The sequence below is a fragment of the Monodelphis domestica genome, chromosome 6 (assembly GCF_027887165.1).
Source record: "Monodelphis domestica isolate mMonDom1 chromosome 6, mMonDom1.pri, whole genome shotgun sequence".
NCBI classification, from domain to species: Eukaryota; Metazoa; Chordata; class Mammalia; order Didelphimorphia; family Didelphidae; genus Monodelphis; species Monodelphis domestica.
The window spans coordinates 276,011-291,753 of record NC_077232.1 but is presented as its reverse complement, the minus strand read 5'-3'; the positions used below and the strand labels follow the sequence as shown (position 1 = coordinate 291,753).

The window sequence follows — 15,743 nt, the reverse complement described above, 5'->3', positions numbered from 1 at the left end:
AGGCTGCTCACTCACCACCCGAGGCCACTGACCACCTGGGGCCGCCCGGGGGGCTCTCATTAAACTGCTGCTTGCTTTTAATCCCTTGGCATGGGGAGTGTCGCGTCTGCAGGTGGCGCTGCCGCCACCAGCGGGGCTTCCGCTGCTCTTGGACCCCAAGGGGGAGGGGGGACCCGAAGGGCTCCAGTGTGCCCAGGGATGCTAGGAGGCAGCAGCAGCAGCAGCAGCAGCAGCAGCAGCAGCAGGCGGGCCAGGAAGGGGACAGAGAGAGGGTGGAGCCGGGGAGAGCCTCAAGCCGCCCCAGGCAGGAGCAGGGCCCCAGCAGCTCTGGAAAGACTGGCTGAAGGGTTGCGGGTGGGAGGGGAGCAGAGCCGTCTGCAGGGGGCGCCACCTGCTGAGATGCCGGCAGGGTAAACTACGAAGGCTCTGAGGGCAAGGGATCCTGGCATGGGGCGGGGCTGGAGGGCCTTGGGAGCCCAGGGAGGGAGGAGGGGGCAGGCCCAGCCCTTGTTCCTGGGGGGTGCTAGGGAGTGAGGGGGGGGAAGGAGGGAGAGCTGAGGCAAGCCGACCCCCAGGATGCCCTTCCTATAGATCAGACTGGAGGTGATGAGGGCCTGCCCCAGGGAAGTTGGCCAGGAGAGAGGGGAGGCTTGCAGAGTTGTTCCGGGCCCCTGGGCCAGAGTAATTCCTCAGACCCTCCAGGGTGACAGCTCCCTTCCCTGGAAAGACACCACCACCCTGGGCCCCTTCCTCCAAAGTCTCAGGTCTGGTGATGATAAGAAAATTCAGCCCGATGAGAAGTTCAAGGAATTGCTGGGATGAGCCTGTGGTGGTGAACCTACAGCACACCTGCCAGAGAGGCACACAGGGCCCTCTCCGTGATGCCCCAGCTCAGAGTTCAGTACTAGCCAGAGGGCCATGGGGCTGGGCTGCTCCCCTCCCCCTCTCCACAGGCACCCAAGGACAGTCCCAAGAGAAGGACAACTTGGGTACAGGATGTAGACATGAAAGGTGCTACCATAAGCAAACAGGGGAACCCAGAACGGTTTCCCTGTGTGATCCCGGAAGCAGGAAGGAATTTAAGACCAAAGAAGAGATGGAGAGCATTAGAGGATGTCCAATGGACCGGTTTGACTCAAATTGAAACAAGGGAAGGGAAGGGAAGCAGAAGGGGGGTGGCATTGTACAGCAAGTATCTCTGCTCCAGGCCTCCTTTCTCAAACAGGTGACCACCTGAGTCAAATTTAGAAAAATCTGGCATTTTCCAATTGATAAATGGTCAAAGGATCTGAACGGCAGTTTTCTGAAGAGATCAAAGCTGGCTGTAGTTGTGAGAAAAAGAGGTTCTAAATCACTCTGACCGCCTTATGATTGGCCCATGTGACAGAAAAGGCAAATGAGAAATGTTGGAGGAAATTTGAGGAAGATTGGGATGCTGGTGCATTGTTGGTGGAGTTGGGAACCCAGCCAACCATTCTGGTGAGCAATTTGGACCTGCGCCCCAAGGGCTCCAAAGCTGTGCATCCCTTTGATTGGGCAATCCCTCTACTGGGGCTGGACCAAAGAGATCAAAGAAAAAGGGAAAAGGGCCTGTTTGGACAAGTATAGATCTGGCAGCTTTTTGTGCTGGCAACGAATCGGAAACGGAGGGGCGGCCACACGAACCGTGGCCCGTGGCTGTGCTTCTAGAAATGACGGAGAGGCTGATTTCGGAAAAGCCTGGATGGAGGAGGCAAAGTGAAGCGAGAAGAACCAGCCTGTGGGATGGCGCCACGGCACTCCTGGGCAGCCACGCGCGGGGGATGGCCTCGCTCCTCTCAGTGGTGCAGCCAGATTCAGGATGAGCCGCGTGTGCTGCTCACGCCGTTGCCCTCCCGCACCATCTCGAATCTGGAGCTCAAGATCAGGAAGAGACAGGGACAGCCTGTTTGGGCACGTGATTTGGGGAAATGAAATACCATTAAAAGTCGAAAAGTGTAGCTTTTGGGGGCCTCGCACGGATCCAGAGGAGGGACTCGGCCTCCTTCGGGGGGATGGAACTGGGAGGGAAGCGAGCTAGAGCCGCCCGGGCGTGAGGGCGCAGCAGAGGACTCCGACATCCCGTGGTTACCTCCGTGTCTGCCTCTGGGCTCACTGTCCCAGGATGCCATGGGGCGGGGGTGGGCCTCTCAGAAGAATGTCTCCTGCCCATACTTTTTATCCTTTTATGGGGCCTTTGCAAAAGACTTGGGTCTACAGGCCGCCTGCTGGGGGGCGCCTCAGGAGCCCACTGGGTGCCAATGATGAGTCCCGGGGTGCCAGGCTCTGTGCTGGGCACGGGGCGGTGCCTGTCCTCTCGGGGATTGCGTTCTAGAGACAGCCCTGTGCAGGCAGGGGGGAGAAGAGGCTGGCCGACCAGAGGAGGGAGATGGCCGACAACTGGGCGGGGAGATCGTGGCAGGCTTCACGGAGGAAGGGGCACAGAGCTGGGCAGGCGGAGGGACTGGACCAACCACCGTCTGCTCCTGTGTAAAATGGTCCCGATGTTGCCTGGAGTCAAGAAGACCCGAGTTCAAATTCAGGCTCAGACACTTCCTAGCTGGGTGACCCTGGGCCAGTCACTGACTCTGTTTGCCTCAGTTTCCTCATTTGAACCACCCTAGTGTCACTGCCATGAATATCCCAAAGGGGACATGACGGACGGGGCGTAGAACATGCCGGGCACTGTGCCAAGCCCTGCGAGAAGCCGGGGGAGGGGTCCCTCCAGCCAGGACCGCCCTCGCCCGCGGTCTCTCTGGCCTCCCTTTGAGGCCAGAACCCTCCTGGCTCTGCTGGGGTCTGGGGGGAGCCGGGGAAGGCGCTTTGGCCCGGCTGGCGGAGGCCGCCTTCCTCGGCCCCTGCTGGCCGCTCCGGCTCCGGCTGCCCTCTGCCTGGTACGCCGGCCCCGTGGCTGGGGCTGCCCGGCACATAGTAGGTCCTTTACAACCCGCTTGCGGAATGTCCTTCTGGGGGACGGAGGAAAGAATTGGGGCCTAAGCGTGTTCTAAGCGTGTTCCGGGGCAGGAAAGGCACCGGGAGGGAGCCTGGGAGGCCCCCGGGGAAAGCCGGTCCTCCCAGCGTGGCTGTAGCGCCTCCTAAGGGCTGGGCTTCACAGTGCGGCTAGAAGTGGGCCTCAGTCAGCTGCAGACCCTGGCCAAGGCACAGCTCCGTTTGCCTTAGTTTCCTCCTCTGTAAAATGGGCTGGAGAAGGAAGTGGCAAATAAGTCCTGCATCTCCGCCAGTGGGTGTCTGTGGAGGGACTTGAATTCGGTGCTGGTGGATTCCAGCTCCAGGCTCAGCCTCAGTTTGGGGGCCTGTGCAATGGGCGCATCCAAGCACTGCATTCCTCACATTCCCGCCCCCGCGGGGCAGGTGCCTTCTCTGGGGAGGGCGGGGCTGAGGGGGGCCGCCCCTCCCCTTGTCCCCGCCCCTCCCCTCGTGCCTGGGGCTCCTGGGAGGGAGGGAGGCTCACACGGAAGTCCCAGCTCGGAGCTCCAGAAGCACCTGAGGAGGCCCCCATCATGCAGGTGAGGCCGGCCTGGGCAGAAGGGCCTCCCCGTACCGGGAGCCTGCAGCAAGGAAGCCCGAGATGCTCCTCTAGCAGCACTTCAGCCTGTCTGCCTCAGTTTCTTCACCTGTTAACTGGGGATAATCAGGGCTGTGGTGAGAATCCTGCCAGGTGATCCAAGGGCGGGCGCCCCCCCCCCCCCCCCCCGCCCTTGGCTGGTGGGGGGAGGGGGCAGAGCAGAGCTTGGGCACCCTCCCCCACTCCAATGGGGGGGCTCCTGGGCCTGGAAAGGAAAGAGCGCCCCCCCAGCCTCCTTCCTGCTTGGCCTGCCTGTTCTCCATGGGGGGCAGCCCCGGCCCCTGCCTGGCTCCCCGGAGGAGGGCCAATGGAAGGTGGGGAGCAGGGAAAGGCTGGAGGGAAGGGCCTGGGCGGGGCCAGGGGCCAGGGATCCTGGACTTGGGAGGGGCCCAATGGGGGATGGGCCAGAGCAGGCAGACCCGAGTTCCAAATCCGCGCCGGATATTCCCTGAACTCTATTTGCCTCAGTCTCCCTACCTGTCAAATGAGGATAGAAATAGGTAGCGCCCCCCCTTGGGATGAGGGGCCCAGCACAGTGCCTGGCGCGTAGTAGGTGCCCTTAGTGCCGGGATGAATGGGGAGGCCACCATTTTAGACCCACGTGGCTTAGAGGGGGGCGGGGCCTCCACACCACTGGGGAAAGCTGCAGAGCAGAGGCTTTGGGGAGAAAGGATGGGAAGCCAGGCCTCGGACACCTCCTCCGGGTGACCCTGGATAAGTCACTTGACTCCCACTGCCCAGCCCTTCCGGCCCTCCTGCCTTGGAAGCAATCCATATAGCGATGCTCAGAAGGTCAGGATTTTAATGATGATGATGATGCGGAGAGGGAGGAGAGAAGAGGGGCCGGGGCAGCCCCCCAGGCCAGGCAGCCCCCCAGGCCAGGGCAGCCCCCCAGGCCAGGGCAGCCCCCCAGGCCAGGCAGCCCCCCAGGCCAGGGCAGCCCCCCAGGCCAGGGTAGCCCCCCAGGTCAGGCAGCCCCCCAGGCCAGGGCAGCCCCCCAGGCCAGGGTAGCTCTCCCAGCTGGGGCAGCCCCCCCAGGCCAGGGTAGCCCCCCAGGCCAGGCAGCCCCCCAGGCCAGGGCAGCCCCCCAGGCCAGGCAGCCCCCCAGGCCAGGGCAGCCCCCCAGGCCAGGGTAGCCCCCCAGGCCAGGCAGCCCCCCAGGCCAGGGCAGCCCCCCAGGCCAGGGCAGCCCCCCCCCAGGCCAGGGCAGCCCCCCAGGCCAGGGCAGCCCCCCCCAGGCCAGGGCAGCCCCCCAGGCCAGGCAGCCCCCCAGGCCAGGCAGCCCCCCAGGCCGGGCAGCACGGGGAGGGGATGCTCTCCAGAGAAGGGGACGTCCGGGAGGGGACAGCCGTGGCCCGTGCCGGGGTCGCTCTGGGGAGCTCAGGATGGAGAGAGCCGGCCGGGGCAGGAGGCTCCTCCAGGGCTTCCCCCACGTGGAGGAGGAAGAGGACCACCAGAGCAGGCAGAAGGCCAGGGACGGAGGCGGGGAGGAGGAGGGAGCTGGCGGCACGTGGCCTCCCGTGGGGGGAGAGGGAGGGTTGGGGGTCTCCTCGGAGAGGGGGGGCCGCGGGAGGTCCGAGGAGGGAAGCTCTGCACGGGGAGTCGGGCTCAGTAGGGAGGTGTCGAGCGAGCGAGCGATCACGGCCCAGAGATGAGATGATGCAACCGAAACTTGCGGCCCCACCGCCCAGGGCGGGCAGAGGATGCTGGGAGCGCTTCCAGGCTCGGCCAGGCGAGAAGCCCAGCACCTACCCGGGTGGCCGTGGGAGGCCCCGGGAGCTCCCCGACGGGCGCGACGGAGGCAGAGGCGGCCCCTCGGGAGCCCCGGGAACAAAGGCCAGGGGAGGGGCCGGCCTGGGCGTGGAGGCGAGGCTGCTGGGAGATTGGAGGGCGGCTTAACCTGCTCTCCGAGTTCCGGGAAAGGTTGGCACCTGCTGGCCGGGGGACCCACGGAGGGAGGAGGCGGGAGGTCGGCAGCCTGGTGGTGGCCGAGGCTGGCTCCGCCCTTGCACGCTTGAGGTCCTTTGGGCCTCGGGCGCCCTCGTGGCTGTGCCTCCGTCTGCAGGGGGCTCACTCCTCCCGGCTCAGGCTCGGCCTCCTCCCCGGAACCTTTTCTGCCCGAGTCCCTGGCTGTGTGCAGGCCCAGCCCAGCGTCGCCCCCAGTTCCCTCCACCTCGAATCCGTGGCACGTCGGGCCAGGCCTCTTCCCCTTCCCTGACCCTCAGCCACTGGCGGCCTCCCAGCTGGCCTCGTCCTCCCTCCCCAAGGAACCACGTGAATGCCGGGGCTCCGGCGGGCCCCGCGCCGTCCACCCCGCAGCCTCCAGCCTCTCCCAGGCTCGGCCCTTAGGCCGGGAGCTCCTGGAGGCCTGGCCTGGCCTTCCTCTGCGTCCTCGCCCTGGGCTCGGGGCCTGCACACAGCAGGCGCTTAATCAGTGTTCACACACTCGCTCTGTCTCCCAAGGGGGCTGAGGAGGAGGCCCAGACCATGTCCGAGTCCGACAGTTTCCCGCTGGAGGAGTTTGGGCAGCTCCAGGCAAGTTCTGAGCTGGGCGTCCTCGTCCGGGGCGTGGAGGGGGCCGGAGGCGGCCAGGCCCGGACTTGCTTCCTCGTTTATAGAGTGGCAGGAAAGGGCAGCCGCGAGTTCGAGTCCGTTTCCAGCCGCCTCCGTTTCCCCAGGGCTGGCGTGAGGCAGGCAGCAGGTGCTTACTGGATGCGCGCTCCCCTTCTTTCTCCCTCCGGCAGGCCTCAGAGGCCTGGGACTTGGTCCTGGTGTCGGACCTTGAGAAGAGCAACCCCGGCCGGGCCTATCGCCGGAAGCGCTTCCTGCAGGAGCTCAAGCACTCGGGCTTCACCATCAAGGTTGGGCTCCAAGGCCGGGAGGGGGGGAGGGGGGGCGCCGGGGCGGGGGACCCACCCTGCCGCCTCCCCAGGAGATCGAGGACAGGAAGAAGCTGTTCTACGGCCTCAGGGCGCCCGGCAGCATCTTCCGCCGATACAGGCTGCTGCTGAAGGAGGCCGGCTGCTCCTCGGCCCAGGCAGCGCTGCGGGGACCCGCGTACCCCACCGCCGACCGGTGAGCTGCCCCTGGGAGACACCGGGAGGCTGGGGGGGAGGGGGGGCGGCTGCGGCAGCGCCCTGCATCTCCCCCCTCCGGCCCTTTGCCCGGACTCCTCTCTTTCAGAATCCGCATCGTCTACTTCATCCTGCGGAAGAAGGAGGTGGATGGGGGTAAGCGGTGCCCCGGCCCCCTCGCTCCCAGGCGGGCTCGGTGGGGGGGGGGCAGGCGGGTCCCCCGGGTGCCCCCTGAGCCCGGCCGTCTCTCGTAGAGAAGTTCGACGATCTGATGAGGGACGACGTGTTCGAGGCTATGTTTCCTCTCCACGAGGTAGGCAGGCCGGGGAGGCCCGGGGTGGGGGTGGGGCGCGGCACGGGCACGGGCCGACGGGCACCACTCGTGTGTCCAGAGGGCAGAGCTGCTGCAGAATCACTGGGCGCGCTGGAGGGGCCTCTTCCACAAACAGCCCATCGACAAGATCAGGTACGGGGGAGGGGGCTCGGCGGGGGCGGGGGGGGGGGGCGGGCACGCCGCTGAGGCCCCGCCTCCCGGCGTGCCCGCAGGGCCTACTTCGGGGAGAAGGTGGCCTTGTACTTCGCCTGGCTGGGCTGGTACACGGTGATGCTGGTGCCCGCGGCCGGCGCCGGCCTCCTCGTCTTCCTCAGCGGCTTCTCCCTCTTCGACGCCAGCCAGATCAGGTGGGGAAGGAGGCGGGCAGAAGGGAGGGGACGGGTGGGGCGTCAGGGTGGGCGGGGCAGGACCCTCAGCCTCTCCCCCCCTGCCCCCCCCCAGCAAAGAGGTCTGTGAGGCCAGAGAGGTCATCATGTGCCCGCTGCAAGACCATCAGCGCCAGTACTGGAGGCTGTCCGAGATCTGCACCTTCGCCAAGGTACCGGCGGGGGCCCCTGCCCGGGCACGTGGGGCGGCTGCCAGCCTGGGCTCGAGGGCCCGCCAGCGGCTCGGTGCCTCTTTCCCGCAGCTCACCCACCTCTTCGACAACGAGGGCACCGTGGTCTTCGCCATCTTCATGGCCCTGTGGGGTGAGCCAGCGCCCTGCGGGTGGGGGGGCTCCGCCCGGCCCCGCCCGGCCCCGCCCGCTCACGCCCCTCCTCCCCCCCAGCCACCGTGTTTCTGGAGTTCTGGAAGCGGGAGCGGGCGCGGACGGCCTCCAGCTGGAAGCTCTACGGCTGGGACGAGGACCAGGTGAGGCCCCGCCCCCGCCCCTGCCCCCCCGCAGCTCCTGGGGGGGCACCGCCAGTCCCTCTGTCCGTCTGCCCACCCCCAGGAGGAGCTGGCCTTGGAGCTGATCAACAACCCCGGCCACCAGCTGCAGAAGCACCAGCACTCCTACCTGCACAGCGGCGCCATCCTCGTCTTCTCCCTGCTCATGGTACCGGCGGGGCGGGGCGGGGGGGGGCGGGGCGGGGGGGGGCGCTGGGCGGGGCGGGGGGCCTGCGGGGGGGGGGGCGCTGGGCGGGGCTCATCTTGCCGCCCCCCAGATCTGCCTGCTGATCGGCGTGGCCCACGCCCTCGTGGTCTACCGGGTCATGGCCACCTTCCTGTTCAGCCACTCGGCCCTGCCCTTCCTGGAGCGGCAGCTGACTACGGCCGTGGTGGTCACCGGAGCCCTGGTGCATTACGTCACCATCGTCATCATGACCAAGGTGGCCCACCTGGAGGGGGAGGGGAGCTGCTCCCGGACTTGGGGGCCTGGCGGGGTGGGGGTGGGCCCAGGCTGAGCCCACCCGCCCTTCCCCAGGTGAACAGAATGGTGGCTCTGAAGCTGTGCGACTTCGGTGAGCTGGGGGGGACAAGGAGGGGGGGGGCTGCGGCCCCGAGGCTTGGGGGTCGGTCCTCAGGCCTCCCTCGGCCGGGCTCCTCCTCTTCCTCCCAGAGAAGCCGCGGACGTTCTCGGAGCGGGAGAGCAACTTCACCATCAAGTTCTTCACGTTCCAGTTCTTCGCCCACTTCTCTTCCCTCTTCTACATCGCCTTCTTCCTGGGCAGGTGAGGCGTCCTGGGTGCGGGGAGGGGCCTTCCGGCCATCTTTGCTGCCGCCGCTGCTCTCCAGGGGCCCTGTGGGGGCCCTTCCCCCTCCTCAGTCCCTCCTCTGCCCCCCCCCCATCTCCAGGATAAACGGGCACCCGGGGAACCAGGTCCGGATCGGTGGCCAGTGGAGGCTGGAAGAGGTCAGTGTGGGCCCGGCCTCCTCCCCAAGGGGGCCCTGGAGGGAGATTCAGTGTCTGTCCATTAAAGGCAGTCCAGGAGGGCTCCCTGGTGGAGGGGCTCTCGGTGGGCTCGGGCGATGGAGAACAAAGGGCCGAGCGAGGAGAGCTGCTCCCCCTGAGGGCCGCCCCCTGCCTCTGCCAGTGCCACCCGAGCGGCTGCATGATGGACTTGTTTGTACAAATGGCCGTCATCATGGGCCTGAAGCAGACCCTCAGCAACTGCGTGGAGTACCTGAGCCCGTGAGTGCCCCCCCGCCCCCCCCTCCCTGGGGCCCTCCGGCGCGGCCCGACGCCTGACCCGCCCCCCAGGTGGCTGAAGGTCCGCCTCAGGAGGGTCCGAGAGTGTCCCCAGGCCAGGAGGCCGGCAGAGCCGAGCCTGGAGCAGTGGCTGCACAACTACTGCCTCAACCAAGTCAACGTCTTCAGCCTGTTTGACGAATTCATGGAGATGAGTGCGTGGGGGCGGGGCGGGGGGCGGGGCTCGCTCAGGGGCGCCTGGCGCTGGGGGGGGGGCTGGGGGGGCCAGAGCAGCCGCGGAGGCCGAGCTGAGCAGCTTCGCCCGGGCGCGCAGTGATCCAGTACGGCTTCACCACCATCTTCGTGGCCGCCTTCCCGCTGGCCCCGCTCCTGGCGCTCTTCAGCAACCTCATAGAGATCCGCCTGGACGCCATCAAGATGGTGCGGCTGCAGCGCCGCCTGGTGCCGCGGAAGGCCAAGGACATCGGTGCGGCCGGCTCCGCGGGGGGGCGGGCGGGGGCGGGGGCCGAGCCGCCCCTCACCCGGCCGCCCGCCCCCCGCCCCCCGCAGGGACCTGGCTGCTGGTGCTCGAGGCCATCGGGGTGCTGGCGGTCATCGCCAACGGGATGATCATCTCCTTCACGTCCGAGTTCATCCCGCGGCTCGTGTACAGGCACCTGTACGGGCCCTGCAGCCGGCCGGCCAACGCCACGGCCGAGTGAGCGGGCCGGGCGGGCGGGCGGGGCGCGGCTTGCTGGGGGGGACGCGGAGCCCAGCAGGAAATGACCGGCCCCCCCCCCCCCCCGCAGCTGTCTGACCGGGTACGTGAACCACAGCCTGTCCGTGTTCCACACCGCCGACTACCAGGACCCGGTTCCGAGCCTGGGGCGGGAGAACGTGACCCAGTGCAGGTAGGTCAGCACCAGGGCCAGGGCCCGGAGGGGGTGTGCGCGGGGCGGGGCTCCTGGCCCCCTCAGACCGCCTCTCTCCCAGGTACCGGGACTACCGAGACCAGGTGGAATACAAGCACTCGGCGCACTTCTGGTTCCTCCTGGCCTGCAGGCTGGCCTTCCTCATCCTCTTTGAGGTGAGGCAGGCTGGGGGCGGGGGCGCGGGGGGGGGGGCGCCCCGACACACCCTGACCCACCCCTCCCACCCTCAGCACGTGGCCCTGTGCGGGAAGCTCGTGGCTGCCTGGTTTGTCCCGGATGTGCCCCAGTCAGTGAAAAACACAGTCCTGGAGGACAAATTTGAGAATCTCTGTGAGAAACTGCGGTAGGTGACCCCCCCTCTGGCCCCTCCCTCGGGGTGGGGGTGCCCCAATGTGCGAGCCCCCCTCAGCCTCCCCCTTCCCTCCCCTCTTCTCTGTTCTCCACAGCCTCAGCTCCAGAGTCACAGACGTGTAGAGGCCGGAAGGAGGGTTGGACGCACCTAAGGGTGCCCAAAGCGGCCTCTGCCCGGTGCGGGTGCCCAGCTGGGGGCCTGGGAAATGGGGCACCCCTCCCTCCGAGGGGTCCCTGGGTGCCAACCCTCTTCTCCCTGTTCTGCATCCCATAATAAAGCCATTTTTTAAAGCTCGGGTCTGAGTGCGAGAATGAGGAGGGCGTGGAGGCCCCACGAAGGGCACCCTTGGGTGCAGCCAGAGCAGGGTCGGCACCTTCCCCCCTCCCCCCACGGAGATGCGCAGCGGCAGTGGGGCAAGGCCTCGGCCACTGGCCCCACTCCCTCTGCTGGGCTTGGGGCCCACTCGGGCCGCAGACCGGGGAGGGGGGGCTGGCCGGGAGTCGGCCTCGGCTTCTGGAGGGCATCGAAGCGGCGCAGGAAGAGGCCGGGGACAGGCCCTCGCTGGGCTCCCGGAATGCCGAGCGGCACCATTTTGCTTCTAAACTCCCGGGAGCAAGACTTCCGGCTTCTCGAGAGCGAATGAGCCGCTAGGTGGCGCCCTGATAGGCCGGGCAAGTCCCTGGACCACTTAGCCGCCGCAGGCAATGGCAAAGCGCCCCAGGATCCTTGGCCCGCCGAGCCCAAGGGGCACGGACGAGGTCCCTTCGGTGAAGCGGGTCTTCGGGCTCTAGGCGGCGCCGTCCGGGGGGGGGGGTGCCGCGAGGTGCCGAGCTCCGAGTCATCGATCTCCACCAATGAGGAGAGCCCTATGCAAATGAGGGGGGAAGCTGAGGGAGCGCCCCAAAGCACTTTCCAACTAGGACGTCCCGCCTGCCTCCCGGCCTTAGCGATTCTTCCTGTTTGGCAGAAGGGAACATTGAGGCCGAGGGGAATTGACTCGGCCAGGGGCTACTGGGCGGGCGGGGCTCCCCAGAACCAGGCCTCGAAGGAAGGCGTGGTTTTAGCTTCCGGACGGCCGATTGTGCTGCCTCTCGGGGACGTGGCCTGCTGGGCGCGGGGAGGCGGGAGACCGGCTTTTCTCCTGGGGGTAATAGGGAACCACGGGAGCCCGAGAAGGGGAGGGAGCGCAGTACACAGCAGACGCCGGGGATCCCAACAACCCGCCACCACTCACAGCCCATCTCTCTGGGAGCCACTTCCTGGCTGGGTGACCCTGGATACGTCACCTGACCCTCTCCCTAGGGGCGGGGCCGCCCGGGCCGGCCTCCCCAGAGAAGGCAGAGCCGGCACCAATGGAGGAGCTGCTCTGGCTTCGCGGAGCCCCAGGCCGGCCGGAGGATCCCCCCTCCTCTGGGGGCGGGGGGAGGGGCAGGTCCGCCTGGAGCCTGCCCCTCCCCTCTCTGGGCCCGGGGGAGGGCGGAGCCGCACCTGCCGCCGCCGCTACCGCGCCGCCGCCTCTGCTGCGCACCTGTCCAGGTGAGGAGGGAGTGAACTGCCCGCCCCGGGAAGAGGGAGCCGGGAGAGCCATGAGACGGACTTCGGGAGTCAGGTCTGCCCCCGGCCCGGGGGGTGAGGAGCCGAGCCGTCGGGCCGAGGCCCTGGGCCTGGGGGAGGGGGAGGGAGGGGGAGGGGTGCCTCCTCGGGAGCTTCCCGCCCGCGCCGGACCCAGCCGGATCTGGGCCCAAACAGGAAAGCGGCCTGTGGATTCCGTCCGGAGCCGCCCTTCCCCCGCCGCGCCCCAGGGAGCCGCAGGGGTGGGGGGCGCCGGGCCTCGGGGCTCCGTGGGGCCCGCCAGGGGCTAACAGTGTCTGGGTGGGGTTTCACCCGAGGAGAGGATGTGAGCGGGGAGCCAGGAAGCCAGAGGGAGAGGCGAGATCCAGCCCACCCAAGGGCTCCCCCGCCCGCCCGCCGCCCGCCTTCCGGAAGGGGCAGAGGTCAGGCCCAGGCGGCCGCTGGCTCCCTTCCCCTGGGTGCAGCGTCCGCTCCTCTGCCTCTGCAGGGTCTGACTGGCCGCCTTCCTTCCCCGGGCAGAGCCGGCAGCCATGGCAGGTAGGCCTGGGCCGCCCCACTTCCTGAGGAAGGGAGGAAACTCCTCCTGCGGCCTCCGGAGGGCCAGGCTGGGGGGGGGGGGGGGCTTCCCAGCGCCCTTTGGCCCGTGGCAGCAGGCAGGTGGGGCTTGGACCAGGGGCCCAGGCTTGTGACCGTGTCACCAACGGGCCACGGGAGAGAGGGGCCACGGAGCGGGGTCTCCAAGGCTGTCCCTGGCCTCATGCCGGCCTCTTCCCCACAGATCTCTGCACGGCGGCCCCCACCGCCCTCAGCCCTGGGCAGGATCAGGTTCTGGCGCCAGCCCTGGGCAGCTCCGTCACGCTGAACTGCACGTTCTCGGTGGCCTTCGAGGCCCGCTGCCCCCCCACCGTCCAGTGGCTGAAGGACGGCCACCTGCTGGGGAACCACAGCCTCTATGACATCCGGGAGGTCTTCTGGTAAGAATGCTGAGCCTCCCCCAGCCCCAGGGAGAGGCAGCCCAGCCTGGATTGGGGCTGGAGGGAGGGGAGGCCCCTGGGATGGAGGCAGAACGTCAGGGAGGAGCCAGGACCCTCCCTACCTGGCCCCTCCCATGGGTGTCCTCAGGGGCGGAGCCAACGCGTCCCAAGGCTTCGTGTCCAGCGTCCTGGAGGCCAACTTGACGAGCGCCCAGGACTATGGCGCCTTGAGCTGCTCCCTGCGCAATCTCAGCGCCACCTTCACGCTGCAGAAGACAGGTAGGGGGGCTGGCGCCCGAGGGCCCACCCAGCACCGCCTTGGAAGCGCCCGGCTCCAGGACGGCCCCTTGTCCCCCTCCGCAGACCCTGCAGGCCACATCCTGGCTGTTCTGGCCTCCCTGCTGGTCCTGCTCGTCTTGCTGCTGGCTGCTCTGCTCTACGTGAGATGTCGCCTCCGGGTGCTGCTCTGGTACCGAGACAAGTATGGGGACGTGGAGATGAACGGTGAGCGGGGGCGGGGCGGAACTGGGGGGTGGGAGGCAGGAAGCTCCGAGTTCCAGTCTCAGACCCCTACCAGCTGCGTGGCTCTGAGCCCATCGCTTCACCTTTGTCTGCCTCAGTTTCCTTAAGTGTGAAAGCACCGGTCTCCCAGGGTTGTTGCAAGGATCCGATAATGAAGTAATATCTGTAAAGTGCTTAGCCACAGTGTCTGTAGAAAACATTTAATAGATACTTGTTTCTTCCTCCCTCTCTCCCTCCTCCTCCCTCCCCCCTCCCTCCCTCTCTCCCCCTCCCTCTTCCCTCTCCCCTTCCCTCCTCCCTCTCCCCCCTCCCTTCCTCTCCTCCTCCCTCACCTCCTTCCTCCCCCCTCCCTCTCCCCCTTCCCCCCTCCCTCTCCTCCCCTCCTCCCTGCCATACCCAGACGGGAAGCTCTACGACGCCTACATCTCTTACACCTGCTCTCCCGAGGACAGGAAGTTTGTGAACTTCATCCTGAAACCTCAGCTGGAGAATCGCCATGGCTACAAGCTCCTCCTTGACGACAGAGATGTCCTCCCCAACTCGGGTACCAGAGCAGAAGGGGCTGCGCAGGGAGGCCCCTCCTTCCGCCCAGGGCCTTCTGGGATGGGCTCCCCTGAGGCACTTCTCCGCCTCCCTGCCAGGCTCTCCTCTCCTCTCGCCCCCCAGAACCCTCCGCGGATCTGATCATGAATCTTAGCCGCTGCCGGCGCCTCATCGTGGTTCTCTCAGACACCTTCCTGGCCCAGGCCTGGTGCCGACACACCTTCAGGTACTGGTACCGGCGGGCTGGGAGAGCTCTGAGCGGGCGGGCGGCCTCTCGGACCTCCCCACCTGAACGCCCGCCCCTCCCTCTGGCCGCTGCAGGGAAGGCCTGTGGAGACTCCTCGAGCTGTCCCGAAAGCCCATCTTCATCGCCTTCGAGGGCCAGAGCCGGAGCCCCTCCCACCCTGCTCTCCGCCTGCTTCGGCAGCACCGACACCTCGTGACCCTGCTGCTGTGGAGGCCGGGCTCTGTGGTAGGGGGGGAGGGGCACCCGGTCCTTCCGGGGTGAGGCTGGGGGGGGGGGCTCCCTGGACAGTGAGAGGCAGAGCAGGCCGGGGAGGCGGCGATGGAGGCCACGGGCCGTCCTTGGACCCTGTGACGTACCATTTGGCCTCCACACTTGGGAGTGCCTCGGGAACTCCCTCACCCCCTGGCTTTGGTCTCGGATCTGGCTTCAGACCCCTCCTGGCGGTGTGACCCTGGGCCAGTCGCTCAAGCCCTCCGAGGCCAAGGCTCGCCAATATCTGAGGCCGCCTGTGCCCCTGCAGACGCCCTCCTCTGACTTTTGGAAGGAGCTGCGCCTGGCCCTGCCACGCAAGGTGCACTACAGGGCCCTGAGGGGCGATCCGCAGACCCAGCTGCAGGAGGACAAGGACCCTATGCTGACCCTCCACGGCGGCTTCCTGGAGGGCAGGCCCGGCCCCGACCCGGACCCCGACCCCGAGGGAGACCTGGGTGAGAGCCCCTGCTGGGCCCTTTGGACGGGAGGAGTCTCTTCCGCGCCAGGTCTTGGTGCACCCGATGTCGCGGGCGCGAGTGCGCGGTCGCCCTGGCCCACCTGGCCGGGGAGGCCCTCCAAGGCAGGAAGCAGGCCCTGGCCCAGCCTGCTGCCGGGCCTCCTCTCTCCCGGCCCGGGCCGGCTTGTCTCCTTGACCTCGCCTCTCCACAGGTGTCAGGGGGCCCATCTTTAAAGACGTCCCCCCGCCACGCCTGAACCCAGGCCCCCAGCTGCCGGGCCTCCCGGCTCCTCGTGGGGAATCGCAGCGGAATGAACTCGATGTCTCTGACCTGGGCTCTCGCAACTATGGCGCCCGGACTGACTTCTACTGCCTGGTAACTGAAGACGACGTGTAGGCCGCCCAGGACTTCCCAGGACCTCCTCCCTCCCAAGCACGCTGCTGCCTCCGTTTCTTGTGCTGTAGAATGAGATTGGCCTTCCAGCTTGAAATCGGGAATCCCCCAGGTTCCGTGCCTGGGCGTGGGGCCACCGAGAACCACAGGATGGTTCGGTCTGGGGTCCTCGAACCCAGGACTCCCTCCTGTTCCTGTTTTCTCACAATAAAGTGAACGTTCCCCTCTTTGGACTTGAGCACCAGCTCTTGCTTGAGGTGGGGGTGGGGAGTCGAGCTCTGCGGCCCCTCTCCCTGCTTGTCCAGAGCTCTGTTCATCCTTTGTGAGCGAGCGTGTGTGTGTGTGTGTGTGTGTGTGTGTGTGTGTGTGTGTG

The 15,743-nt window shown here is 67.4% G+C and overlaps 2 protein-coding genes across 12 annotated transcripts; both read left to right on the top strand.

Moving 5' to 3' along the window:
• Positions 1–532: 532 nt before the first annotated feature.
• Positions 533–10,699, top strand: ANO9 (anoctamin 9). Of its 4 annotated transcripts, XM_056801045.1 has the most exons (24): positions 538–3,545; positions 6,068–6,139; positions 6,283–6,465; positions 6,537–6,679; positions 6,788–6,834; positions 6,933–6,991; positions 7,071–7,144; positions 7,225–7,359; positions 7,454–7,550; positions 7,641–7,701; positions 7,782–7,864; positions 7,947–8,051; positions 8,161–8,325; positions 8,421–8,457; positions 8,556–8,667; positions 8,792–8,849; positions 9,031–9,128; positions 9,198–9,340; positions 9,460–9,612; positions 9,696–9,843; positions 9,935–10,036; positions 10,119–10,212; positions 10,288–10,400; positions 10,504–10,699. In XM_056801045.1, exons 1-24 carry the CDS (start codon positions 3,540–3,542, stop codon positions 10,529–10,531), a joined length of 2,316 nt encoding a protein of 771 aa, XP_056657023.1. In that variant the 5' UTR covers positions 538–3,539; the 3' UTR covers positions 10,532–10,699. The 4 variants fall into 4 exon arrangements, 3 of the variants coding, with proteins under 3 accessions (XP_056657023.1, XP_056657021.1, XP_056657022.1); XM_056801043.1 differs by lacking the exon at positions 538–3,545 and adding an exon at positions 3,758–4,396 and having other exon boundaries at positions 7,454–7,701; XM_056801044.1 differs by lacking the exon at positions 538–3,545 and adding an exon at positions 4,874–5,527 and having other exon boundaries at positions 7,454–7,701.
• Positions 10,700–11,286: 587 nt separating this feature from the next.
• SIGIRR (single Ig and TIR domain containing) lies at positions 11,287–15,608 on the top strand. Of its 8 annotated transcripts, none has more exons than XM_056801068.1 (10): positions 11,289–11,945; positions 12,501–12,518; positions 12,760–12,955; positions 13,104–13,234; positions 13,319–13,459; positions 13,878–14,021; positions 14,144–14,246; positions 14,342–14,492; positions 14,812–14,974; positions 15,189–15,608. In XM_056801068.1, the coding sequence occupies exons 1-10, from the start codon at positions 11,762–11,764 to the stop codon at positions 15,371–15,373; spliced, it is 1,416 nt and encodes a 471-aa protein (XP_056657046.1). In that variant the 5' UTR covers positions 11,289–11,761; the 3' UTR covers positions 15,374–15,608. The 8 variants fall into 8 exon arrangements, with proteins under 8 accessions (XP_056657049.1, XP_056657046.1, XP_056657044.1 ...); XM_056801066.1 differs by having other exon boundaries at positions 11,296–11,945; positions 14,788–14,974; XM_056801073.1 differs by having other exon boundaries at positions 11,831–11,945; positions 12,469–12,518; positions 14,788–14,974.
• The last annotated feature ends 135 nt before the right edge of the window (positions 15,609–15,743 follow it).

What these genes read in the sequence shown, in the direction of transcription:
- ANO9 (XM_056801043.1), top strand. Translation starts at nt 6,092, where the DNA reads ATGTCCGAGTCCGACAGTTTCCCGCTGGAGGAGTTTGGGCAGCTCCAG. An exon ending in GAAGAAGGAGGTGGATGGGG is followed by an intron (nt 6,835 to 6,932) that starts GTAAGCGGTGCC and finishes CGTCTCTCGTAG; the next exon opens with AGAAGTTCGACGATCTGATG. An exon ending in TCTGAAGCTGTGCGACTTCG is followed by an intron (nt 8,458 to 8,555) that starts GTGAGCTGGGGG and finishes TCTTCCTCCCAG; the next exon opens with AGAAGCCGCGGACGTTCTCG.
- SIGIRR (XM_056801066.1), top strand. Translation starts at nt 11,762, where the DNA reads ATGGAGGAGCTGCTCTGGCTTCGCGGAGCCCCAGGCCGGCCGGAGGAT. An exon ending in GACATCCGGGAGGTCTTCTG is followed by an intron (nt 12,956 to 13,103) that starts GTAAGAATGCTG and finishes GGGTGTCCTCAG; the next exon opens with GGGCGGAGCCAACGCGTCCC. An exon ending in CTTCACGCTGCAGAAGACAG is followed by an intron (nt 13,235 to 13,318) that starts GTAGGGGGGCTG and finishes CCCCCTCCGCAG; the next exon opens with ACCCTGCAGGCCACATCCTG.